We start from the raw sequence: 27,307 nt of genomic DNA on the forward strand, positions 1-27,307 counted from the left end.
TGGAAAGAACTCCCTAACATTCCCAAACTTTCTGATTGTCTTCGGTCAAATCCACGCACTCACTTTCATTTATTCAACAAATATTTATTGAGTGCTTTTCTTGGCCCATGCCAGGCACAGGCTGAGGGACCCAGGACATCAGGAGGAGGAATAAAGAGGTGGTCCCTGCTCTAACGGGCCCTGCCATCTAGCGATTACTGCCACCTTCCTATTTTACCCCTCTTTCCTTCCTCCTCTACTATTGTCTATGAATCTACACTCTTCCGACCTTTCCTGGTGACCTCAACTTCCTGAGAAGTTATCTTAATTCTCATAATTCTCTGCAGTATATTTTTCTTGGCCCAACTGGGACATATTGTTAACTTCAGACCCTCAGATGTTTCATCACTAAGAGCAGGATCCCTGTTTGGGCCACGAGGATCACAGACTCGGAGTGGTTTACAGAGCGTGTAAACGCCTGAACAGAAACTGGCAGGAGTCTTTGAGAGCTGCACAATAAATCCCTGGTTTATATGGCTATTGTTTTAGTACCTCTTATGCATGTTTTCAGAATCGGGGCAATTTGACTTCTAAACTCCCTTCATGTAGATATACTTTTTGACCCGTCAGGAAGAGGGGCTTCAACCTTGTCCTCACATTTTGTACGTATGAATTCCTCAGGACTTAGCGATCTAAAAGCATGGCTGTTTGCTGTGGCTTTGCTTTGCACGCTTACAACCAGAAAGTACGCTGAGAACGGGGGCGTAAGTCATGCTTGTTTGGACTCACTCAGTGCCAAAGGCCCCAGTAGTTCCTTATCAGGACCGCCTTGTCCCTGAAAGTACCCGGTGTTTCCTCATCCCAGTAAGACAACTACTGGCTTTCTTGTCTGCCATCCACCAGAAGGTAAGCACTCTGAGGCCAGAATCCAAGCTTCTCTTGTTCATGCTATTCGGCAAGTGTTTGACAAATACTTGTGGAAAAACTTAATGGGTCCCCAGACACTAATGGGAGTTGGCAAGCTGATTCTGATATTAAAAAAAAGCCAAACTGATTTCAAAAGTTGTTTCTAAAGTGACTCGCACCTACCAGAAACCCTGCATTTACCAGTAGCAAGGATTCATGGGCTCATAAAAAAGATCCAGTGATCTGTTTATGGTTGTTATTAAAAAAAAAAAAAAACTAAGTGTGATAACATGGGTTATGTCATGTTTATCAAAAGATCTAAATGGCCATGTTATGTCCTTGGCTCATAAAAGTGGTGAAAACAAACTAATTGTTTAAATAAGTGCAGTTGATTTCTCCAAGTGGAGGAGAAAAAGGTAGAAACTGCTGATATGGTGGAAAAGGCACAGCCTTGGAGACTAGATTTCCAGCCTTGGCTCTGACCAGCTCGGATTTCCCGCTTGTGAGAGTAATGGGAAACAGGTTGCTAACTGCTATCCGGCACATTTTTCCAGTATTTACCTACTTACAAAGCCCTAATTTTATACAGAGTGGCAATATGCTCGGCTAAAACAAAACAAAACAAACAAACACCCCCCCCCCTCGATTTTCCAGCCTCCCTTGCAGCTAGAGGTGATCATATGGCATAGTTCTGATCATGCTGCGTAAGATTCTATACAAGCTGGCAGAATGAGCTGGCAGGTATTTATCGCCCTTGTACTTTCCCTTCTTTCTGCTTGGAATGCAGATGTATGGCAGGAATGCAGTGGCTACACTGTAACCATGAGATCATAGCACAAGGAGGAAAACAACCCACTAAGGCATGGATAGGAGAAGAAATCTCAATCTTTGATGACATTTAGGTGCCTCTATGACAGTCCTAAATCACATATTTGGATTTTTTGGTGGGGAGGTGGGTAACTAGGTTTATTTACTTATTCATCTCATGGAGGTACTGGGGATTGAACCCAGGACCTCGTGCATGCTAAGCATGTGCTCCACCACTGAGCGATACCCACCCCCCACATATTTGTTTTTATATGAGAAAAATAGAACCTGCTTAGTCAGATTTTCAGTTACTTGCAGCCAAATGCATTCCTAGTGGATACACAGAATAAAGTAAGATTCCCAGAGCACTGTTCTGAAATTTTATGGCTCTAGATGAAGCTCAGTCAATGCTTATTTGCCAATTACTCTCAACCTCTGCTTCCTAATGTGTACAGTGCAGGCCCCTCCATGTTTCTCAATCCCTAAGGCACAGAGGTGCTTTACCTAGCACTGAGCATTTAAATTAAGTAAGTGTTATTCATTATCTTCTTGTTTCTGAAAACAGCAAAGACTTTGGCCAGAAACATCAGTTTCAAGAAGAAAATCTTTCAAGGAATTCTAAAACACTGCTGATGAGTACTCCAAATAATTCTCAAAAGGAGCTAGGCCCTTTTAAATCACCATGCAAACCTACAACTCTTAAAAAGGAGAAAGGAAGAGAAAAGATTTTTTTCCCCTATTATCATGAATAAGATAAATTGTCATGATTAAACACAGTAACTGTAATCATGTATAATGATGTACAAATGCCTTGACTGAACCTTAGTATCATTCCCACTCCCTAGGACATTCCACAATACTTTAACCCCTTCACCTAATTTTAACTACGTAGGTAGCAAAGTAATATCTCCATCATACAGATGGCCAAACTGAGGCCACAAGGTTAAAAGATTTATCAAAGCCACAAGGAAAGCCAATATCAGAGAGGAGATTCATTTAAAGAAATCACACGTCTCTACCTTCACAAGGTAAATGGGAAAGTGATTAGAGCAGCATAAACTAAGAAAAACCATAGCTTTTAATAGCAAAGCCTTACTTACATAATCTTGCAAAAGCTTTCTTTGGATGAAAGGCCATGCATGGTTCTTCCTTAACTTGGACATTCCTTATGACAAAGTATTATAGAAATGATTACACATTTATCACCCTTAGTTCTTCTGCGGCAAGGGCAGCCTATTAGTTTCAGAGCAGAATGTCTCTTGTGTACCTTGAATGTGCAGCTTAAGTACTTTTTACTCATTCAAGCAATTTTTGAGCATAAAACCCACTGGATGAGACACAATGAAGATACCAAGAAGTGTGCATTGAAGATCCTTCCTCTTAGAGGTTTCATTTTAGCAGAGGGATGAGACATGCACACTGACCAACAAATGCCAGTCCATTCAACTCCCGAGTTTTTACACTCACCACTGTGCTGTGCTGCCTCCCTCCAAGGCCCTATTTCTTGTAATCATCAAAGAGAGGTTCCCATTGCAAAAGGTGGCCACCACATTTCCAAACACAGCTAATTTCTGCAGTCAAAAGCAGGGCCATTGGGTTTTCAGTGAGGTGACCCTGCTTTGCTGTAGCTGTTAGAACACCACCCCCCTGGCCCGGGCACACCGGGGCAGCCGACACAGCTACCGCTTACCCACTGGTGTCTGTCTAGTCAGGCGCCCCTACGAGGAAATGTAAGGAGTTTTAAGGAAGGCAGCAGAAGTCTTGCAACCTGGGTGCTGCCCAGAGGACTGTACCGTGTGACTCTGAACAAGAGTGCAGTAAACAGCCTCCCCAGGGCCCCAAGACCCTGATAAAGGACACACCTTTCTCTTCTTCCCAGCCCTTTTGAAGTTTGATCATCTGCCTGCATTCTCTAATGATATGCCGTTTCGGATTGGGGTAACGCCTTACAATAAATGGAATATATGAGGTGAATTCTCCTTTATGTCCACATGTCACATTTATTCCACGCCGGCTCCCTTGGTCAGACTCTCCCTCTTTAAATCTGGCCTCATCTTCCTAAAACATCAACTCTTAGTCCCAGATGTGATGTCATTCCAGGCATCAGCTTTCCAACTGGCTCAGAGATGAGTATGAGGGAAAACGATACCTAGAGCAGCAAGCACGTCTTAAATAGCAAGCACCTGGGTACCGGCCTTTAGCAATGCCTTAGCCTGAGAGTCTTACGTGAGCCTGTCTCGACTTGGTGACTCTGACCACAAAGATGCCGCTGAAGTATTTCACCTCAGTTTCTCCACTTCCCTTCATCAGACCACCAAGGTGGGCAGGATGCAAGAACGGGTACCTGAGTGGACTTCCCAGGAAGGAGAACTCAGGATGCTGGGAGCCATCTTGAATTCTGGCGAAAACTAAGAATCTTTGGTATTTCGTAATTCTTAACTTGGGCATCTTCCTCTTTTCCTCAGAAACAATTTCGTGAGTATGAACAGGAGGCCAAAACTCACTGTTCTATAGGCTACGGAGGTCCCCTCTGGTTCAACCCGGCGTGGGTCATTTTAGCAAACGTGACTGATTGTCTACCATGAAGAAGCTCCCAATCATGACAGTGCTAAGGTCATTTTAATAATTTCTGGAACTACAGTTTTTAAGGGAAGACACATAGAAAGCACTCAGCATTTATAGAATAAACGATGACACAGGCGCACTGTTTTATGCTCCTCAAAGAGTCTACAAATACTGTTTTATTGTCATTTCTGTATCAGAATATGAGGTAGGGAGAAAAAAATTCACTCAAGAGTACTCCTGTCCCCATTTTATTGGTGAGGACATTAAAAAATTCAGAAGGTAAGTGGAAAGGAAAAGAGGCAGCTTAACCAACTGTCCTGACTGTGAGCAAATTGTGCTTCCTAGTCCTTCTTACCACGCTGCACCATGATCCTGTCCTTTACTTGGAATGCCCTCCATTCATGTAAGCCACTTTAAAAAAAAAAATTTTTTTTTAAATTGAAGTATAGTTGATTTCCAATGTTGTGTTATTTTTAATTTTTTTTTAAATTGCACATAAGCAACTTTTGACTTCATCATTATCTACACCTTGAAGCCTCCTTATTTGATATAAGGTGATAAGGAACAGCACATTCCACATCGTCTTCTAAACGCTTACATTCCTGCACTGGACTATACGCTCTGTGAGGTCAGGAACCACTGAATTCCCAGCGTCTGTACAGCAACAGGCACTCAGTGATCCCTTGTTGAATGAAAGAATGAACTGGCCTCGTTTCCTCCTCTGAGCCCCTGCAGAAATGTCTGCTTTTAACATTCACTTAGCATTTAGAATATGTTAACTTGACCATAAAAAGATGAGAAACATCACATGCCTTTATCTCCTTGAGACCAAAAATCTTCTGACTAAAAGAGCTTCGTGTCTCTTTACTTCCCACCATGGTTTCAATGTTTAATGGATGTGGACTATGAGGATAATGTCATCACGCTGCCCCATTTAAAGAGACGCATTCTGGGACTTGTATAATCCCATTCAGACGCAAGGTTTTCAAATTAGAAAAAAAATACATATATAGCCTCTCTGATTGTACCACACACATGCTCAAACCCAAGTGAAATAATTCAGGATCTTGAGAAAGTTCTGTCAATCATCACAAGACGTTTAAAGTAAATTTTGGAGCAAGTAAAATTTCACAATTGTTGCTACAGAGATTGCTTCACACAATAATCCAAATACTTATTTTCTTCAATGTGATTTCTGCACGTGTGCGCTGACCGGCCAGCTCTCTCCACGGCCATATTTCCCCGAGATGCACACAGGATTTAGATTTGTGGGACTAACACTGAGATTAATGCAAGAAATATCGGTTTCCCCAGGCGTACGTCAAAGTAGACAACAGATCATAACTTTCTAGGATGTTTTACGATACCAGCTGGTAGATCACAAACCTACCTAAGCGAAAATCTGACGGAAGAAAGCAAACATGGTTACAATTATTCATACTCCTACTGTGGGAGTTTCATAAACAAACTAATAAATATTTTCATCTCGCAATAAGATCAAGTCAAGTGATTTGCAGACATTCTCTTGAGGCTTAAAGCTTGTCTTTAATGTGAAATACAAATCATATTTCTTATGGACACATTTTAATAATAAACTTAAAAGCACACGAGACAAAAATAATGAAAGCACTGCAATGAAAGCCAGACAAACGATCTACTACTTCAAAAGGAGTGAATGAAGGCGGCTCTCAACATGGTGATGCAGAACAACCTCAACACGAAATGCCACATATTGAAATCAGGTTTCAAGGAAAGGGAATCAGTAGGGACGAGAGAAGGAAAACGAGCTATTGCCTGAAAACAGGTAACTGACTACACAAACATAAACAACCCTGACACACACACACACACACACACACACACACACACGAGCACCTGTGCTCTTCTCGTACAACTTGGGGGACAGATTTGATTTTGCTTTCATTCAAATTACCTCCACCTCTTGGCAACATCCTCCCGGCAAAGAAACAAGAAAGGATCAGGGTTTGATGCCAAATCTCTTAGGTCCCTACAATTCCAAAGCAGTCCCCAAGGATAAGAAATGGGAACACTTACTGCCTTCAGGAGCACTACGGGGGAGTCCTCACTGTCTCACATTCTGCCACTCTGGTCCCAAGGTCCCGATCTAAACACAACCAGGGATACGTGTGGGGCTGCTCACCTCTGGGTCCTGTAATGACAGGTCGGTGATGCTGTGTGAATGCCGTTCCCAGGGAAGAGGTCTGCGAAGGGGAGGGGCTGCTGAAACCAGACTTCTCCGACTTCTTCAGTGTGGTTGGAGATGGCATTCCTGGCAGGAAGGATGGATTGATAAGCACACTTTAATGCAAGGAACGACAGCTTATGCAACCTGAAAGACGAAACTTAAAAGAACTGAAAAAAGAAATCTACCTGTAAATGGAAAATGTGTTTTGAATCGGTTTGAGTTTGTCATAGAAACAAACAGGTGATGGAATGGTCCCGTGATGTCAGCATATGATTGATTTCAATGTACTCTGCTAAGTCACAGTCCATTTTGGGGTTACTGATCTTCTTTAACTAGAGAGTGCCACTTTCCCAGTGTGTCCTGAAAGTTGTTGTCTGGGCCTGTAGCCTCTGGGACCCTTCGTAAAGAAGGCAACAGAAGCACACGAAGACTTCATGTGCAATCATCTCACCCCACCAGTTACCTTACTTCAGTACCAAGGCACTTTCTCTGCATTTTACATAATTTAGCTATTTTAACATTTAAAAAACCCTCGCCAATGGTAACTCAGTTGCTCATCCAATGAATAATTTATAATAGAAAAAAAAAGAAAAGGTAAAACATTAAATAAACCTTAAATGGTTAGGTAAGGTATAACCAATGTAAAAAAATACTGTACAAGAATAATGACAACGGGAAGATATTTAATGACATGGAATAAAGACACGGAAAGCAATTACAAAATAGGATATGACACTATGGTGCCATTTTAAAATGTATTTCTATGTACAGAGAAAGAACTGGAAAGAAATATGCATAAACTAGAATAGTAGTTCTCTCTGCGTGTTGGATTCGAGTGATTTTCATTGCCGCTTTCTGCTTGTTTTTCCTATGCTGAACATATATTATTTTTATGTTAAGCAAATACAATAAAAGCTTGTTTTTAAAAATAGTATTTTTACTAGAGCCTAAGATTTTCATAGCATTTCCAGCATACGAAATGCTTTGGGAAGAAAATAATGGGAAAGTGGTCCCTTGTAATTACCTCATGTGTAATGTTCTCAGCAACCACACTGACACACACAACTGGAGGCATCTATCAGTTTGGTAGGGTGCCAATTAAAACAATGAAAACTTGGATATAAAAATAAAGGAAATGACTCCTAGTCTCCACATCACAGGACAAATCTGGGCTCTCTTAAGCTGGCAGCATAAATCTGGTCTAAATTCATGTCAAAAGAATCAAATCTCATTTTACTTATATGTGTATATATATATATGTACACACACACACACACACACACACACACACACACACACGTTATATTCTGTCTATGACCAGAGAATTATTTGGACGAACTGGAAACATAAGTAATAAAAATAATAATATCAGCATGCAACTGTTATTAAGTAGCTGCTAAGTGTCCCACACTATTCCAAGCACTTTGCAGGTAGAGATCCGCTCAGAAATTTAGTTAGTTTGGACTATATCTATACATATCTTTGTTATTTCTGACCACAGACTTCCTCAATGATTTTCTACAAGACAACCTTTGAGTGTGACTGCGGATTCTCTGAGGACAGACACCAGGTCTGCTTTGCCCTCCTCTACTTTCAGGCTGTCTAATAAAGGCTCTAGAACACATCAAAAGATATGTAAATTACATGTACAGTTCTTGGCTTTATCTGTGGTTTTACTAACAGCTCCTTGGACAGAGTAAAACTTGGGATTTTGACCCCAAGAAAGAAACAAATTGCACATCGGTAAGCACATTTGCATAGTCAGACGTAAGGACAACACGAAGCGGTGTGTGATTTCACAGGAACTTGACAAATCCAGATCAGATCCGTTCTAGATCAGTATCTATGTGATCTGAGTTAGAAACAAGTCACTAAGTGACTTTAGCTATATTTGTTTGCTCGCTGAATCAGTAACCAAAGTCACACCATGCCAATGTCCTAACATCATTAGAATGTACTGAGATTTTGGATCAACATTCAAACATTCATTGCAAGTAACCTAACCTAAGGTATCATCAATGTAATTATATCAAAGAAGAGATTTCAAATTAAAATGTGAAAGGGAAGAAATAAAAAGCTCCCAAATGTAGACATATCTCCTAATTCACTCAAACCTCTTCTGGGCAAACAAATTTTTAGGCATCTAGCTAGTCCACTGATCTAAACTCAGTCAAATGCCTGAATTATGTGTCATGCAACAGAAATAGAATAGAAAGTGAAAATGTCAAAACTTTTAAGATGGCAGAATTTTTTTCAGATGATGGAATTGATGATGAAATGTGTTATCTGAACTAATCTTATTAAAGAAAGCAAATGGTTGGACTCAAGGAAGAGTTGTCACTTCTTTGAAAAGTTCATGTTTTCCAACCCATGCCATACTGCAGAAATGTTGACAAGATTTAAACCCACCATTTCCTCTTTTAAAAGGGGGAAGTGTAAGTTAAATTCAGGCAATAAGCGTCAAAGTGATCAAGCTGGTAAATGGGTTCAAAATGAGCAAAATTCAAATCCTCTTTGAAAGGGTTAAAGAGAAAAGAAATACTGTCGGCATACAAGAACAAGACAAACTTTGTATAATCTTCTAAATTTATCACAGTCAAGTAGCATGAACCTCAAGGCTGTCATGAATCTCAAAATTACTTTGTGTTTTCAATTTGTAAAGACTCGTACTGAGCATGTTTCTTTACTATATACTTTAATATTTTCACCATATGCATAATTATGCTTTGGCTAATTTGCTTCATACACTTAATTGACCAGAGGAAATTCCAACATGCTAGTCAACTGCTTTATGTTAAAAGTGAGAGAATATGAATCTTTGCTTTTATTTTTGAAACCAAATTTGGTTTCTGTATGTTATTTTAAAAATAAACTCCTTGTCAAAATTTCTTTTTCCAAATAGCTGTGCACAACTGTTACACAATTACTGCACAGATTAATGACTGACTGGCTTCCTCTTAATTAATCAAAACTTCCATTTCACTGTATTTTTTAGAAGTATCAGATTTTTAAAAAAAAGATTATAAAGTAATGCTACCCATTTTTCTGGAACAAACAAAATATTGCTTCAAAATTCTTTTCAATATGTAAAAATAAAGAACTCTCTAGAATGAGAAGCAGAAATTTAGCATAATGTTTTGTTTCAATGGGACATTCCCACCTGTTGATTGCTGTAAAAAAACTCTATGATTATAAACAGAATAGGAGATGAATTTCAAGAAGAACTTTGGCTTGTTGTTGGTTTTCTAACCATTAGACTTTCTGAATTTCTCTCCACTTAGCCATTTTTTTAAAGCTATCTGAGTCATTTCAAATAGGTGGACACAGGCAAACATGCATGAAATTCTAATCATTCAGTGACCCTGATCCCTGGAGGCAGTTGTGAGTGAGAACCTTGAAAGTACAGGCCAAATACAGCATTCACAAAGATTCTGTTAGCCTCATCATTAATATTTGTGGTAGTCAGAATTCTAAGACAGTCCCTAGGTTCCTGGCCTCTGGGGTACATACTTTGTATAATCCCCTCCCCTTGAATGTGGGCAGTACCTGTGAATAAAATGGATGTCATTCTTGTGAGTAGGTTGTTATATGGAAAAGGGGAAGGAACTTTTGTGAATGCAATTAAGGTTCTTAATCAGGTGACTTTGAATTAAGTAAAGGGCTGTTATCCTGGGTGGGCCTGACCTAATCAGGTGTGGTCCTTCCACAGAAGGATTGCTAGTCAGAGTGATTCTCCTCCTGGCTTTGAAGAAGTAAGCTGCCATGTTGTAAAAGAGGAACAGCAGGGGCCTCTAGGGCCTAAGCTTGGCTGTGGCTGACTGACAGCTTTAAGAAAGCTGGGACCTTAATCTTAAAGCTACAAGAAACTAATTTCTACCAACAATCACAAGAGTGTGCAAGAAAACTCGGAGCTCCAGAAAGGAATGTAGCCTGGACAAAATTCTGACTGCAGCCTTGTGAGACCCTGAGCAGAGGCACCAGCTAAGCTGTGCCAGGACTCTTGACTCATGAAACTGAGATAATAAATGTGTGTTGTTTTAAGCTAAGTTTGTGGTAATTTGTTATACAGCAATACAAACTAACACGATGCTCAAGATTATCATTTATGCTAGGAATGTATGTATTAAAGATGCCTCTTGTGCACTAGAATTAATCTCTAGAATTCTAGAAGTTTCTATTATTTTTAGCAAATCTATCCTAGGTTGTGAGATTTTCCATTTGCCTACACTAACCCAGAGAAAACGGTAAGACACTTTCTTAGACAAGAGGCTGATAAGCAGCAATTTCCAATGGCATAAACACTTCTGAAAATTTCTATTGCCTCCTGATTCTTTCAAGGAATATCAGTAATAAAAAGAGATTGAATGATATTAAAAAAAACTCAAAAATAATTCTTGGGGTCTTCTATAACAAATCAAGGGTTTGGGGGGTGTCTTTTTGCTGCAACCTGATGTAACAGAAAGAATACACACGGAAAAAAATCATCATTAATTTCAACTCCCCCTCTCTCCCAAATTATATTTGCCAAACACTTTGACCAAGAACTTTACAGTGACAATTTTGAAGCAAATCCTACAGGAATGGGAAGAAAGTACGATGCTGTTCTTTGCTTGAGAAAGCCTCTTAAAGGGGATATTTCTAAGAGTCAATGGAGCTACAATATTAATGGGAAGGGGAGAAGAAGGGAGAGATCACAATAAGCCATAATTATTCCAGTGACAATGAAACCAACATGCTGGATTTTCAAAGAGGAGGTGACAAGTCAGGGTTAGTGCTTACTGTGTTAGGGGACTTATTCAAAAACCCACTGTCCTGTGAAAATGACCCCTGGTTAATGCTGCTCAGGACAGCAGACCTTATCGCGTCTGTCGTAGGAGTTTGGTTGATGTAATTCAAGTTGTCAGAGAAGATTTAACTGGGGTACGTTTCTTTCTTCAAAGTAGCAAAGTCAAGATCAGAAAGGTTAGTTTCACTACCATTCATTTATAGTCACAATCTGTTTGGGAGAAACTCTGGAAACCAGCAAACTCTGCACTTTCATTTTAAAATCCAATATAAACGCAGGTTAGAGAGGACCACAAAATGCCATTTAAGTTCAGCTGTTCATGTTTGACTTCAGACATTCTCTTGTTCACTGTCATGATAGAATTCCCCACGGCCTATCTTTACTGCTTTACCAGGACAACTCTTAGACCAAATGTCAATGCTATTGGAAGTCTTCATCCACTTAGTGGCCTCAAGAGAGCCAGGAGGCCACTAAAGAGATGGTCTTCAAATTTCTACATACTGATCATTTCCAAAACACAGACTGAAAATAAGAAAAGCCATAAATTATGGAGGACCTACTGTGTGCCATGTACTTAACAAATAATCTTAAACCCTTACATTTTCATCTCAGATAGGAAGGGATTATTATCCAGCCAACCTATAACTTAATGTCACAGAAACTAGATATTGAGGATGTCAAGCAACTTGCTCACGGTCATACAGCTATGAAGTGGCATTTCCGACCCACGTCTCTCTCGTTCCAAAGCTTGTATATTTTGCAAAATATCACACTCCCTCATGTAGTTTCCCTTGTATCCTACAATAACAGTGTCCTATTTAAGTGAAAAAAATGTATTTATAGTTGAAGTTTCTAATATGGTTACCCAAAGGAAAAATTCAAAGAAAGGTTATTATCAGCTGCAAAAGAAGAATTATGTAAAAAATAAAAAAGACTCTGAAGTATAGTACTAAGAACAACCTTGTCCTATATACCAAAGGTTTTTCTTGGCCTTAGTAGGAATCAGTTAGGAATTTATTAAACATACTGAGTGTATTATCAGCAATTCTAACACAGAACCTCCAAAAGATAAGTATCGCACAGACTTGGAAGTCTTCTAATAGCTAATGACTTAAAGATCTTAAACTGTAAAAGAGTAAATACACACATTTAATATTACAGTAGGCCTCTTGCCCATTCAAGTTGCTCTCTCTATACCCTCCTGCAAACAGAAGCTCACAAAACTGATGGGAGGTTAAGAAACAGGGACTGTGGGTGTGGTCGACGCTTTCATGAAATGAGTCTGCAGAGGGAGCCCGACAATTAGGGGAGTAGCTATAGGGGATGGAAGGAAACAAAGCAGAGCTTTCTGAAGATGGGAGACAGTACAGCGAGCTGGCCTGCTGGTGGGAATGTCCAGCAGGTGGGCAGAAAGCAATGCCTCAGAGAGGGTAACGAGGGAGCAAAGTCCTGGAGCAGGTGAGAGGCCACACAGTTACTCCGCGGAGGAGCCAAGATTTGACGCCAGCGAGCCGCAGCTCTTCCTCCTTTCAGTGTACTACTCCGCCAGGATGCCCACTTCTGAAAAAAGTTCCCCCTGTTTACACAATGAGCTGGTTTAAAACAGAGCTTTGTCATGGTACGTAAATACTCGCCTTCAGCCTAAGTGATGAGCTCACTGCTATCCTGGCTGTTCTGTCTGCATTCGGGCCTTTGAAGCCCCCACCCCACCCCAGTCTAAGTGAGGGGAATGGATGCGCCAGTCATGTCTGTCAGACTGTCGTGGTGTCAGCATACATTTCGGCGCCGTTTCTCCAGCACAGGATGAACGCGGAGTCCCAATACTACATTCTGCAAGTCATCTACCACCAGCGAATTTGTGCTCAGACTCATCTCTTCCAGATGCTACGTGATGCCCCACTCTCTAGCAGCCCCCCGGGCGAGAACAGGACCGTTCTAGGGCCATTTCAGCTAAACCTGATGATGAGATCATCTCCAACCGGGATGCTAAATAAAGGCTATGATTGGATAGATTAATCCCACAGTTAAAGGACCATTCTGTTCCTGCGGGTCTCAATACACGCTGTGCGACAGGGGGAGGCAGTTCACGATACTGTACTCATCTTAGACTTTTGTCCTGATGATAAAATCCATTAGGGATCATTCTAATGTAATTTATTATGATTAACACACTCAACAATAAGAAAAAAAAGGTAAAACATTCAGACTATTTCGACTTTTAACCTTTTTCAGTGAATAAAAAAATGTTTTAAAGTCATTTTTAAGATGGAGAGAATAAAAGGAAAGTTAATACAGCTTCTGAGGTTTATCCTTCTTACTCTATATGCAACCATTTGAAACGAGCTAAAAGGACCCCCCAAAGAATTACCACGTCATAAAGAAGTTCAGGTAATTTAAAAGGCTTGGACACAAGCGATTTCTTCAATTTCTTTAAAAAAAAAATGGGAGAATGGAGTCAAAATTATATGGATTATTCAGAAGAAAAGAAATGATGTGTTCTCTAATGTATTCCAAATGTTCATTTGTGAGTGAAAATTTACAACCAGAGAGAGTCAAGTATAGACACAAGGAAAATGTCATATGAAAAAATCTGGTTCCTGGGCCAACAATCAAGTCTCCTGACTTTTTAGGGGATTTCCTCTCCTTCCAGGGTAAATACAGACACCCTAGTGTCAGGAATAAAATTTTAAAATTGCATTTCATGCTCCGTATACTTAGGAGTTGGAGAGTCCCTTCCCCATCCCACCTTCCCCCTAACCATCTCAATCTCCCCTGTGTTCAGGGGAAGGATTGACTTTGGCATAGCAATTACACACATCCACAGAGGACTGAGAATGAAGATGACACTACTGAGAAAACCAAATTATTTTCTTTGCATGCAAAACAAATACAGTATAATATAGCACAATGTTTTATTCATTCTGCCTAGATACCCAGATGAAAAGTAAAAAACTCAATCATACATATGTTCGGTTTATATCTGCCCTGTCCAATATGGTAGCTACTAGCCACATGTGGTTACTTAAATTTAAATTAATTAAAATTAGATGAATTTAAAAATTCAGTTGCTCAGCAGAGCCAATTCCAAGTGCTCAGTAGCCATATCTGGCTAGTCGTTACAGTACTGGACAGTGCATATTTAGAACATTTGCATCATTGAAGAAAGTTCTGTTGGACAGCTGCAGTCTATATGCCACAAAATAATTTATTTGTTCCTGCTGTAGAACATGAGGTAAATCTTACTTTCATAATTTTTTTCAGCATGTTTAGCCCTCTTTTAAGTTGCAAAAGCAAAACGTATGCACTATACAAATACAGAATTGTACAAAGGGGAAAAAACAAAAAAGCTCTTTCCTCTTTATCTCCAACAAGCTGGGGGCAACCCAATGCTCAAGGTTGGTAAATATCCTTACAGTACTTTTCTCCACCTACAAATTCATTTAGATGATGTAAAGTGAAGTGCTTATTAAAATACGTTCACTTTTGTCAGTTAAAACGTGGTTGAAAGCTTGGCGTTTAAGGTTCCTATTGGTAGAATTTAATTTGTAGGAGATGCGTAGTTTGTGATGTTCCAAGCTTGGGATATGCCTGCACTGGAATCCATGAGTCCTAATGGATTCCTTGGATACAGGCAGAGCACCCATCACTTTATTTAAAGCAAAATCTGAAACTGATGGGAGCATTTCTTGGGGGAAAAAAGAAATATAATTTTAGGTCTCTTCAAATTGCTTGAACTGTGAAATCAAGTAATGAACACTAGAAAAGGTTCTGTCAGCTAGAATCTCAGCTTAGTGTAGTCAGCATTTTCTTGCTAAACCTTATTATGGCAAAGCATTTGATTTTTCATCTCTGCACTCTGTTCATCCCCACAAATAAACTGCTTTGACCTCCACCTGTTACTTAGTGAAATCTGCCTTCCATCCTTCAATAACCCCATTCTTTGCCTTCAAAGGCCTTTGAGTCAGTGAGAAAGTGGGAGGTTAGAGCCGTGTGATGAACTGAGCGGGTACCACTTTGTAACTATGCAGTAGTTCACAGTTCAGGCAAGAAGGTACAGAGCAAAAGGAGAGGGATTTTGTTTTTTTTAAAAGCGATGCCTGTGGATGCTGGAAGGGGGCAACACATTTCATCATTTTAATATGAACCCTTTTACAGAAAGAGGTTCTCTCTTGAGCTCTTATTTAATGCAGAAAACTTTTTCTGGCTTTTTCCTTATAAGAAAACTTCTGTAAAAGAGTCATGCCTTCATTTCAGAGAGATGAGCCAATAGGTCATTTCAAAGCTCAAAAATACTTCAAGTATGTTTGTTATTCAGCTATTTGGCAAAACAAAATGAACCACTAACCTCAAATGCAGCTTTGTGGATGCAAAAGGCCCACACAATTATCCAGATGGCCAACAAGCACATTAAAAGATGCTCAGTGTCACTAATTGTTAGAGGAATGCAAATCAAAACTATAATGAGGTATCACCTCACACTAGTTAGAATGGCCATCATTAAAAAGTCCACAAATGATAAATACTGGAGAGGGTGTGGAGAAAAAGGAACCTTCCTACACTGTTATTAGGAATGTAATTTGGTGCAGCCACTATGGAAACAGTATGGAGATTCCTCAAAAAACTAAACATAGACTTACCATATGATCCAGCAATCCTACTCCAGGGCATATATCCGGAGGAAAATATAATTCAAAAAAACACATGCACCCCAATGTTCACAGCAGCACTGTTTATAATAGTGAAGACATGGAAACAACCCAGATGTCCATCAACAGATGACTGGATAAAGAAGATGTGGTATATATACAATGGAACACTACTCAGCCATAAAAAAGAATAAAATAATGTCATCTGCAGCAACATGGATGGAACTGGAGATTGTCATTCTACGTGAAGTAAGCCATAAAGAAAAATACCATATGATATTGCTTAAATGTGGAATCCAAAAAAAAGGACACAAATGAACTTTTCTACAAAACAGAAACAGACTCACAGACACAGAGAACAAACTTATGGTTACCAGAGGTTAAAGAGGGAAGGGATAAATCGGGAATTTGAAATTTGCACCTCTTGGGGAGTGATAGAAATGTTAGCTATTCTGATTGTGGTAATGGTTTCATTGGTGTATACATCTATCAAAATTCATCAAATTGTACATCTGAAATATGTGTAATTTACTGTGCAGGAATCACACCGCAATAAAGATGTTAAGAAAAAACACTATAAAACAAATGAAAATATAAAATGAAAAGGAACTAACTCTGCACGACTCCATGAGTCATTTTCTGAAGCAAGCTGACACATGAGAAAAGGCATTCTGTGTGCAGTGCACTTCTGATGAACGCTACACTCAGCCAGTCGGCGTCTGGCGTAACATTGAACACTTACCTGAGAGGAGTTAGCAGTGCCTCCGCTCACTGTCATTCTTTGTGACAACATAATGATAGATCCATTTACCCCTGAGAGCAGTGATTAAAAACCGTGCTGTTTTCTTAACTGTCTTCATATCTTGGAAATATTTTATTAAAAATTACTCATCTAACATGAAGGGTAAATTGCTTGGCAAAGTTTTCTTCTATCAGTTAAGTAAATGAATTAGTTCCATTCAGTCATAGCCTTATCGAGTGTCTTATGCAAGTTTGGTGAAACTTGATCACCATAACACTTTCATATTGGAGTTAATGATTCACCCTTTTTTCTCCTTGTCTGATTTGTCCAAATCTTAAAGTTTGGTTTTCACGGAAACTAAAAACTGCTCAGGCCGACATTTTCTCTGGAGTCATGATTTAACACTTCCCCTTCATATTCACACCTTTTTTTGGAACCCAGCACAAGGATCCAATTTTATATAGACAGCTCCTCACAGGCCAGTCAGAATGGGCTGCCAGCAAGATACCATCGTCTGCAGCTTTTTCTACTAGGACACAACTTTACCCAGGGCCTATTAGGAAAAAGTCTTTACACAAGACAAAAACAAAAAGGCACACCACCTCGGACCCTACAAGTAGGCTGGCTACCCCCAAACCAAAGGACTATTTCCACATGTGTCTAAATAGACAAAACTAGGTTCCTCTCTTTTTTTTTCCTTCCACTTACCAACCCTCAAATCACAACTGCCACAACTGAATGTGAGAAACAGCCAGATTTGTGTGTTGAATGTAAGTTGCTGAACCTCTCCCACAAGGGAGAGTTTATTTTTCTGGCTTTGGTCAACTTATGACAACCATCTATTAGTCCAAGGGGCAGATAATGACATTTACAACAAATTGTATCTCTGCAAAAGTCTCCAAATGTGTGGCCAGGATATAAATTTATATGACCCAATATAATAATTATGTGTTACAAAGATTTTTTTTTAAACAAAAGCCATGTTAAGGCTTCAGTGCCAATGGACAAACTCATAAAAATATCAAGCACATCAAAAGGAGAAAAATGACCAGTTAAGTCTTTTGAGGATATGATTTCTTTACTAAAGAAAAAAAAAAAAATCAAGAAATCACCCCCTGGAAAAAAGAACTCTGAAAATTAGAAGCAGGTGTCACTGCTCTGAAGTGATAAATATCAAAGAATAGCGGGCCCTGAAAAGCACTCCAGTGCGTCCCATACTACTTTTAATCCTCATATGTGTATTTTAACATTAGAACATGAAGTACTGCTTATGTGAGTCCCTGAAGAATGCTAAAACACGAGACACGTTGCACAGCCATTTTGATAAACCGTTTCTTCTCTCAGGTTCACGAAATGGCTGAAAGGCAGATGGCAAATTCTGACTGGCATGGAGTCCTGAGTAATCATGACATCCTCAAATCCATTCATCTTGGAAGCTAATCACAGGGAAAGGATGTCTGGGTTGGGATAGCTAACGCTGCAGAATAATCTGGTCCTGCAGAGGACGCTTCAGATTAGAAATGGATATTGGGTTGCCATTCCGTGAATTTCTAATCACTTGAGGGCGTTTCCAACGATGCAAATGGAAATATGTTACTTCTCATTAGATGTAAAGTGGAGAATCCCTAGAGGTTGGAAAGTTTCTTCAGAATGAAGGACAATAAGATGTTTGCGTCACATTAAAATCCGGAAGAGCTGGAGTATCATCCAAATGAACACCACAGCTGTCTGTGAAGCCGTTCTCCACAGGGGCTGAAGGCGCTGGAACACCGCACAAGAGTTCCTCACTCCAGACAGACCAGAGAACCAGGAACCAAAGCCACCCAGTGTTTAAAAATCCAAAAGGTTTTAATTGTTCTGAAAGGGAGATCATTAATATTTTACTCTGAAGAGGCAAGTTGAATAATTGTATTTAAGTGGGTTCAAGTTATTCCATCATGGTTTAATAGTTCATCGAGTTTAAGAGATGCTTCGAAATAAAATGACTCTTTTATTCCTAAAGTTTTCTCCTATTACTTTGTAATTCAGTGCTGGAGAGAACCCTCTCCGTTTTAGTACTCGGTGTGTTGTTCAGGAACCCATCAGGAAACAGTCCCTGATTTACTACGTCGGTGTGCGCATTTCTCGTAATCTGCTAGGATGTAATTCACCCATCATCTCGAAATGGGTGCCATGTCTTTGATTAATTGATGAGATTATGATGTATTTGAAATCCGTGGGTGGATAGAGTTGGATAAATAGGCATTATTGTAATCCTCTGCCCAGCAGGAAGGCAATTGGGATGTGTACCGCCACGTCAGAAACTGTGGCACAGCACGGGCGGAAAAGCTATTACTCCTGAGACCCGCGTGCACTTAAGGACTTCTCTCTTCCTTCTCTCCCGCATGCCCCATAGAAAGCCGTTTAATTCTGGAGTATTAAAAAATGATTTTATTAAAAACACTGATGGCCAAAAATAGAACTGTATTCCCATATAAACTGGCGGTGTTATTCTTGATTATTTACCTTTTAAATAGAATCATCAGTCAGAAAAAAACAGAAACAGACAAGAGAGGGAAGGAAGTCTGCAAATAGTATTATTAGTGATCGGAATCATTTTTACAAGTTGAATATATATGTAAATACACACATTATATCTATACATATATAGCTACATTTATAAAAATGTATATAGATAGCTTAGAACAATGTATGGCCCGCAGTAAGTGCTCAGTAAATATTAGCTCTCCTTAATAAAACACAAATTTTCAGCAGCATTCCAATGACAAAATCCAAGTAAATTTATCTTTTATTGTTAATCAGCATGTGATATTATTTATGCCTAGGAAATATCTACACTGCGTTCATAGAATAGAAAGAGGAAGTAAGAACATTATTTAAAGAAGTATTTTTTCTCTTTATATCGAAGTTAAAACTACCTTCTGTTTGAGTTCTACAAATATTTATTAATATTTAGTAGATAAATAAAATGCACTAAATCTAGGAAAATCAACACAGGAAATTCTTAGGTAAGTCTGATTCTCTCTCTTGTGTTTCTCTTCTTTCAAGTATATTTTCTGGTTGTTTTTACCTTTAGTGAATTTAATCTCAATTCAGAATAATTTTATTTCCTCTAAGTAACCATTTGCTTAGATTCTGCCCAATTTCATTATCTACAAGTCGGAACACTGTTTTAGGAAAGGGTTACGTCCACAGATGTGGAAAGATATATCCTTTGCTGGAGTAGGAGGGCAATGCCCTGTGCACTTCCTGAGGGATTCCTAGCCCATCAGCATTCTACCTGCTTCTTAGAGATAAAGAAAGAAAAGAGTCTGACAGCACGAAAGGGAAGGAACAGGGACCAGCGTTCACTGATGCTCCTTTAATAACGGGATGGCTGATGGACCTGCTCTTTCACACAGTTACGGTGGAGGATGAGGGTCTGCGCTAGCGAACCGGCTCCTGGCCCACGTGCTGCTTGGCCCCCTCGACACCTCCTAGAACTGGGCGCTGGTTTAACCAGTTACCCCTCCTTCCTTCACTGGGCTGGAAGGTTTGTCTTGTCTGTTTTCATATGCCCTCTACCACCTTGCACAGTGCTTTGTATATATAACAGAAACAGACACGTGTAATAGGTTTTCAATTTAATTTCACAATACCTTAAACTCACATAGTACTTCAGAATTTGGAAAAAAAAGGGTAGCCAAGATTTGTATGAAGTTTATAAGTATACTTTACGTATATTAAAAACACTCCTATGTCGAGGGCCACACACAGTAGCTTGAACACAGCTGGTGCTTAATAAGTGGTAGCTCCTGTTTCTATTATCATCTCATTTGACTCTTTAAAGCTATGAGGTAGGAAGGCCAGGCTGTTGCAGGGAATCCAATGTTTACACATGAGGAAATGAAAATTTGGAGAAGGAGTCTGCTAAAAATCTCAGGCTTGTTCATGACGGAGGACAAGAATTGGAGGCTTTTTTTCTTCATCTGTACTTTCTTCTCTTTATAATACACACTATTTCTCTCTTATTTTCTCCTTCCCTAGCAAGCCTCCAAAGCTTGTCGTGGCTGGAATGAAACTGGCCTTCAAGGTCCTCCCTACAACGTGCTAAATGAGGCCACACGATGAGCCAGCACTCTGCTTCCTAAGCCACGGGGACAGTGCGGAAGGCGGGTGACAGGAACAGGGGAGGGAGGAAGACTTCGTATGCAAACCTAAGGCAGAAGATACACGTTCTCCCCTTTCTTCCCTCTGGAATATTTACACAGCTTCATTTTCAAACACTAAATAAAAAAATCTGGAGACTTGGGTGATGTATTTACTCAGCCAAGACCAGCTGAAATGCAGCATCTGTTTTCCTGGGAGCTTCCGTATTTACCAAATCGAGCATCTGGGTTCCCGGAGGCCAGTGGGGCTGTCCTCATCCCGTCCACAAATGTCTGCAGCGCTCTGTTCCCTCAGCACTTTGTCCTCCTCAAAGGACAATATGAGACACGTGTGGTCCCCGCCTGATCATTTCTTTACTTATTCAACACATCGTGATTGAATGGTCACCATGTGCCAGGTGCTGCAGCAGGCTTCAGGAATGCAACAGTCATTTTTTCGGACCGTGCTTTACCACGTACATGGATCAGACAAACACACATCCACGTGGAGACAGCGTATGTGCACGTATGTGAGGGGAGTATTTCTTTTCTACTAGGTAACCTTGTAGACTCCAACTGGAACAGGTTGTTTTAGCCTTCTTTTTTGACTTAAAAAAAATAGCCTTGATAAAGAAGATACGGACATTTTTGAAGAGTAGTTGAGAGTGCTCCTTTTGTAATAAAGCTCCCCTGTTCCTGTCATAACCCCTTATTTGGATGAGATTTCTCTGCTAAAGGAGGGTCACTAAGGAGCAGCCCCTTGTCAGTGTGCTGGGGCTCCCTGGTGCACGAGCCTCTAATGAGCAGGTGCCAATACTAAAGAGACCATGGGAGACAATGCTGTCGCTTAATGACAATTTCCCACTGCTCCAGAAATGCAGAAGAAAAGCCAGGACATTGATCCAATGGCGGTGTTCTGTAACAGCGACTATTCCTGTTACAGTGGGAGATTGTGGGAGATTTCATCACTCTCCCTAATAAGTGCCAGTGCGGCCGAGCGTCCGTGATCAATGTACTATTGTTACCAGTCTGCTGCCTTTCTCTCGGCGTTGATAATAGGCCTCTTCCTATGTGTCTCCACTATAAGGTTAAGTTGGTAAACTTCCCCAACTCTTAAAACCGATGGATGGCGGTCAAATTAGGACCAGCAGAGCTGGAAATCCAAGTGAACGTAATATGGAGTATTGAAAAATGCAACAAACTAACATAAGTCGGCAAAATCCAACTGTGCTCCTAGCAGTTGTGACACTGAACTCTGGCTCTAAATGTCCTGGGCTGCTGGTTGATTGGATGTTTACTAAATATTCTCCCACAAATGCCTTTAAAAATGTATTTCTTGACTTAATAATTGTGATAAGAAGAGACAGCATGCTACTTCAGTGCTTGATTTCGACCTTCAAAAATGAGGACTGTAAGTCTTTGGGAAGACACCCATCTCTGAAAGGTTTTAAGAAAAGAACTAAAACTAAACTTACTACTTAACCAAATTTGACTCACCTTTTCACTGAGCTGTTTAGAACTTCTGGCATCTTGGCTAATGCAACTGTGCCTGTTAATAAGGTTTTACAATCACAAAAGAATTGAAGGCATGCTAGAATTTTGAATATTTTTCTACAGGAGAAAATTTAAGGAGCAAGAGGCTCCTGTTTTCAAACACAGAACTAAATTTCATGAAATTCCAGGAAATGAAAAAGTCCTATCATTTCATGTTTTTTTCACAATAAAAATTATCTTTGTCACCTGTGCTGCAACTGACTGACATGTATACGCTCAATGCAGGTGTGGTCTCACACGGAGGACGTAACTCAGTAATCCATGAAGCCCACTGGACTCTTAGATGAGTCAATTCTGGGGGCACAGATAGCCTGAAAATTTTCACTAGACAGCCACAAAGCTGCCGTGCCACTTAGCAAGAAACCTATATGAAGAACACTTAAATTTATATATACTGATTGAAAGGCTGAGAGACATTATGTCTCATTTTCAAGTGTGTGAACATTTCTCATTTGGGTTCCAATGGAGACCCAGTTTCATTGCCTCCTGTTGAGGACAGTGTCCCTAATTCTACAGTCAGATTGAACAACTTTCTTCTCTTACCCCTACAGCACTTAACCCCACCAGCTTTCAACCACCAATAGCTGGGTAAGGTCTGTCTCCCTCAATAATCCTAGTGGTATCTCACACAATTAGAAAAACTTACTTTTAACAAAGGGCTTTGGCACTTGGAATCGAAGTTCAAGTTTATCACGGATTGTCCTAACTTTGTGACAGAGATGGGGCAGAAGCAACACTTCCCATCTGACTGACAACTGAGGAAATCTGGATTGCCCTGAAGATAGGGACTGGATGGGGTCATCAGTGTGTCTACTCTATACTTAGTAAAATTCAATGACGTGACTTGAATTACACTGGTTGGAAGATGAGAGAGATGAGAAAATTTTCTTTCTCGTCCGGAGGTATCTAAACATTGTGTGAATCACTGCGTGAGGGTACCATCTTCTCTGATCTGAGTGTAAGTAGTTTAGATTTCTAACTATCCGATAGAGCATTAAAGGCTTTTCTACTTAAAGCAGGGAGAAAGGTTGGGGAGCACGACATTGAAAGTTCAGGTTGCCTGCAGACAAGGCAAGGATGGAGTGGTGAGAGCCCACACGAAGGAACAGTCAAGGCAGGAGCCTACATCGGTGTTTTTCAATCCCTAACGTGAATAAACATCACCCAGAGATCTTGTTAAAAGTCTGTAGGTCTGGGTAGGACCTGAGAGTCTGTATTTTTTTTTTTTTTTTGGCAGAGGGTGCTGATAATTAGGTTCATTTATTTATTTTAATGGAGGTACTGGGGATTGAACCTAGGACTTGTGCATGCTAAGCCCACACTGCCACTGAGCTATACCCTCCCCCCCGAGATTCTGTATTTCCAATAAGCTCCCAGCTGATGCCATATTGCTGGTCCTCGGAGCACACTTTGAGTAGCAAGATTAGATCTCATAGCATCTCATGAGTGTTCCTTATGCTTGTATAAGAGGAAATTTCATATAGAAATCAGAAAATTTTCAGATATACATCAGGAAGTTTACATAAAACATTCAACAAAAGATTCACTATTGGGATTCTCGATGTAGAGCTTGTGATAACGAACTACCTTTTTTTTTTTTTTTAAAGAAAACGATATTATCTTAAAAAACACTAAAGTATTATCTTTAACAAAAGGTTTGATTTACTTAAAGGAATACCCTTTCAGGCGAGGGAGGGACACTTGTAATAAAATCTGATATACTATCACTTGTCAGTGGGGCCCGTGGTCTAGCCTTCGCAATTGTTTTGCTTACTACTTGTTAATAATTGGATTTGACTGAATAACAGCCTACAGATTGAGAATATAGTAAACATCCATTCTGAGAGAATTACTGGTGGCAAATTCTGCTTTCAGATTTATGGAAAGCACCCAAATTCCCTGCTTTACAGGCCACATTCATTCACTCAGTCAATATTTATTGAGTACCTATTATGTGCCAGACAGTGTCACAGATGCTGGGGGTTCAGCCGTGGGAAAGACAGCCTGAGCCCCGCACTCACGGAGGGTACATTCTAGATGCAGAGCACAGATGATGACAGGAGACAGTGGTATGAAGGAAGGAGAGCAGGGGTATGCGTTACAGGCCGATGGAAGAGAAACAGCAGCTATCTTTGCTCCCCAGAAGCCTCTCTGACGAGGTATTGTTTGAACAAAGCTCTGAATGCTGAGGATTATTTGATTTTATGGGCAAAAAGTGATAGACACTTCACTTTGTTGACAGTTAATACTGTCTGTTCACATAGTGTGTCCTATGTGTATTTAATAAGCCCACACTCCTTCCTTGGCCTGGGTGCATGACAAGGGTTCGGGATAAAGAAAGTGCGGGATGTTTCAGATCTTTCTGATGAGTAATTGTTAATTTTTTATTATGATGTTTTAAATTTCAATACAAGCCCAGGACATGGGACCTTAAAATACAAGCATAAATGTTGACAGTAAAAGAAGTCACTGGGTACAGGAGACAAAGCTTATACTCTGAAATCAGATTTAGGTTGCAATTTGGATATGGGATCCACAGGTTTACTATCCGTGTGGCCCTGGGCAAGTCACCTAACCTTTTATAATGCTACAGAGGCGAGCTCATTCTACTTGCATAATTTAGGGCAATTAAAAAAAAAAAAAAGCTGGTACACAGGAGGTCCTCAAACAATAGCAGCTATAGTCTTCACTGTATTTACGAAAGCACCGTACACTGACCCAGTGTAGGCGCCGGCCTGTTGGTGTCCTTCCTATTTATTTGCATTATTGGTTTCTCTGCAATTTTTCACTTGTACGGATAAACAAGAGCTGATGGTATGTGCATTTTCGCTTGATAGAATTTCATAGGACGCGTTTCATCAGTGCATGATTAGCTTCAAAGCTTCGAATCTAACCCAGTTTTGAGATAACTGGGGAAGGACACTAGGTGGAGGGAACAAACGCGGCATTGTAAGAGAAGCAGAAGTCAGCTCGAGGTTGTCTGATGTTTTTAAACTAACATCATCTTTAATCTCCTATGCCCCTTCTTCCCAGATAGTAAGTGCTGTGCACTAAAAGTGCTGAGATAAACTAATGGGGAACAGGATACTACAAAAGACATTTGAAAGAGCCCAAGTAATTTACTGCATGTCTGGTTTGTTTTACTTTCTAAAGCTTTCCTGTTGCTCCAGGAAATTTGTCTCTTCTGGCAACCTTCGGCCCTCTTTTGGCCGGGGAGTCCCGAAAAAGCATACGAGGGCAGGTAAACAGATGCAAAGCTCTCTCAGTGAGGAGTAAGTGCAGGCCTTGCTTCCTGGGTCACATCTGAGGCACAAACAAAGGATCCTTTCGTATCTGCTGGAGGGAATTATCCCAAATGTAGGCAACCGAGAGGCTGCGGTGCCTTCAGATACACATAACTCCCAACGTGCTCTGAAGGTAATTTACATGCGTGAGCCACTAAAAGCCTCCTACTCAATGAACTGTACCCCTGGGGAAAAGCTATGCAGGCCCAGATCAGTGTGGGAACAACATAAGGGTGTTCTCTGTGCCAAAAAGGGGATTGGGCTAGATGGAAAATCCCCAAAAAGGACCATCTGGCAGCATAAATTATCCATTTAAAATGGCTGGTGTGAGTTAATGACACCAAAGTCACCACGAACATGTACAACATCCTTCAGTTGAGTTTTAATGTCCCCTCAGGCCCTGTTTCAATTATGACTTTCTATGCTGAATATGGCCAAATGTAAATTTATCCACTGCTCCCCCCAAACACATATACCATGAAACTGCAGTTTTCTGTAATGAAATAGAGATAGAGAATGGAGAATCAGTCCAGAAATAGAGTAAATTGTGGGGGATTGCTCTAAAAATAGAATTTTTTCCCTTAGAGAACCACCCCACAGTTATACTATACGTACATATATGTACGTATAGTATAATATACTATGTGTCAATAGTACATAGGTGTGTGTGTGTGTATGTGTGTATAGTATATAGTAAATGGCCATATATATCTCCTCCCGAAAAGGATTTAGCCATTAAACTTTGGTTATTTTATGACCACAAAGGATATAGGTATTCAGATGTTAAAATTTATGATCATTTGAATCATAACATGCAGAGGGGAACAGAATTGCTCTGCATAAAGGAGTCACTAGGTCAAAGGACTCTGCATTCAACCTATCCCCACTGTCCCCAAGTATGCCCAAAGAAAACAAGGATGCAGAGAACCGTCTCATGGTGGAGATGCTTCAGGGACACCAACACAATATAGCAGCCTCAGTTGGTGTAAAACTGCGTCAGGACCACACTCAAGTACGAGGTCCCAAACCTATGTATTTTGATTCTGATTCTCACCGAAGCAGGTAAACTGGCCAGAACTCTAACTGGCCTTTTAAAAAGGGTTCAAAGAAGTTTTAGCTCTTTTAATGTTTTCACAGCACATAAACTTCTCACTGGCGCTATCCTCAGGTCGCGCTGATGGTGCAGTTGGCGGCACGAATGGTCAGCATGTTCATTTTCATTTAGTGAAATGTATTTCTGAGCCACTTCTGGTGAACTGACATGAATGTAAGTGTGGCGTGAAGCTGATGTGTGGCCTTTGTAGAAGATCCTCCACTCCTTGAGTGTTGTGTTGGTAATAATTACAAAACGGCGGCACTGGAGGCTAAATCCCCATCTTTGCATCTCCCACATCACCACATAATGATCTTCTTATGTGTCTGTTTCCCACCCCCAACTGTGAATTCCTTGAAAGCAGGAGCCATAACCTTTCCATGCATCCTTGAGTTCCCAGAACGAGGCAAAATGCCTCTTCCAGAGAAAGTTCTCCTGGAAGGCGTGAGTGGATGAATGAATGAGTTGGATGAGAAGATTAGGTAGAAGGAAGGCAAAGTGAAAGTTCTGCATTTTAGATGAAGGACTTAGTCAGCGGGGACTGGGGTTTTGTTTTGTTTTTAATTATCATACAGTGAAAGTGCCTGGGGGTTCAGGAGTGGAAGGCATCCA

General features: G+C 40.2%; 1 protein-coding gene across 8 annotated transcripts in view; it reads right to left on the reverse strand.

Annotated features, from left to right (window-relative positions):
• The window catches only part of NFIA (nuclear factor I A), a 534,267-nt gene that overhangs the window by 67,558 nt on the left and 439,402 nt on the right, over positions 1 to 27,307 (reverse strand). For all 8 annotated transcript variants that reach the window (XM_064493521.1, XM_064493522.1, XM_064493523.1 and 5 more), the window contains exon 7: positions 6,419 to 6,547. In XM_064493521.1, coding sequence (XP_064349591.1) covers positions 6,419 to 6,547 — 129 coding nt within the window. The remainder of the gene's footprint in view (positions 1 to 6,418; positions 6,548 to 27,307) is intronic.

This window comes from Camelus dromedarius, chromosome 14 (genome assembly GCF_036321535.1).
Source record: "Camelus dromedarius isolate mCamDro1 chromosome 14, mCamDro1.pat, whole genome shotgun sequence".
In the NCBI taxonomy this organism is placed as follows: domain Eukaryota; kingdom Metazoa; phylum Chordata; class Mammalia; order Artiodactyla; family Camelidae; genus Camelus; species Camelus dromedarius.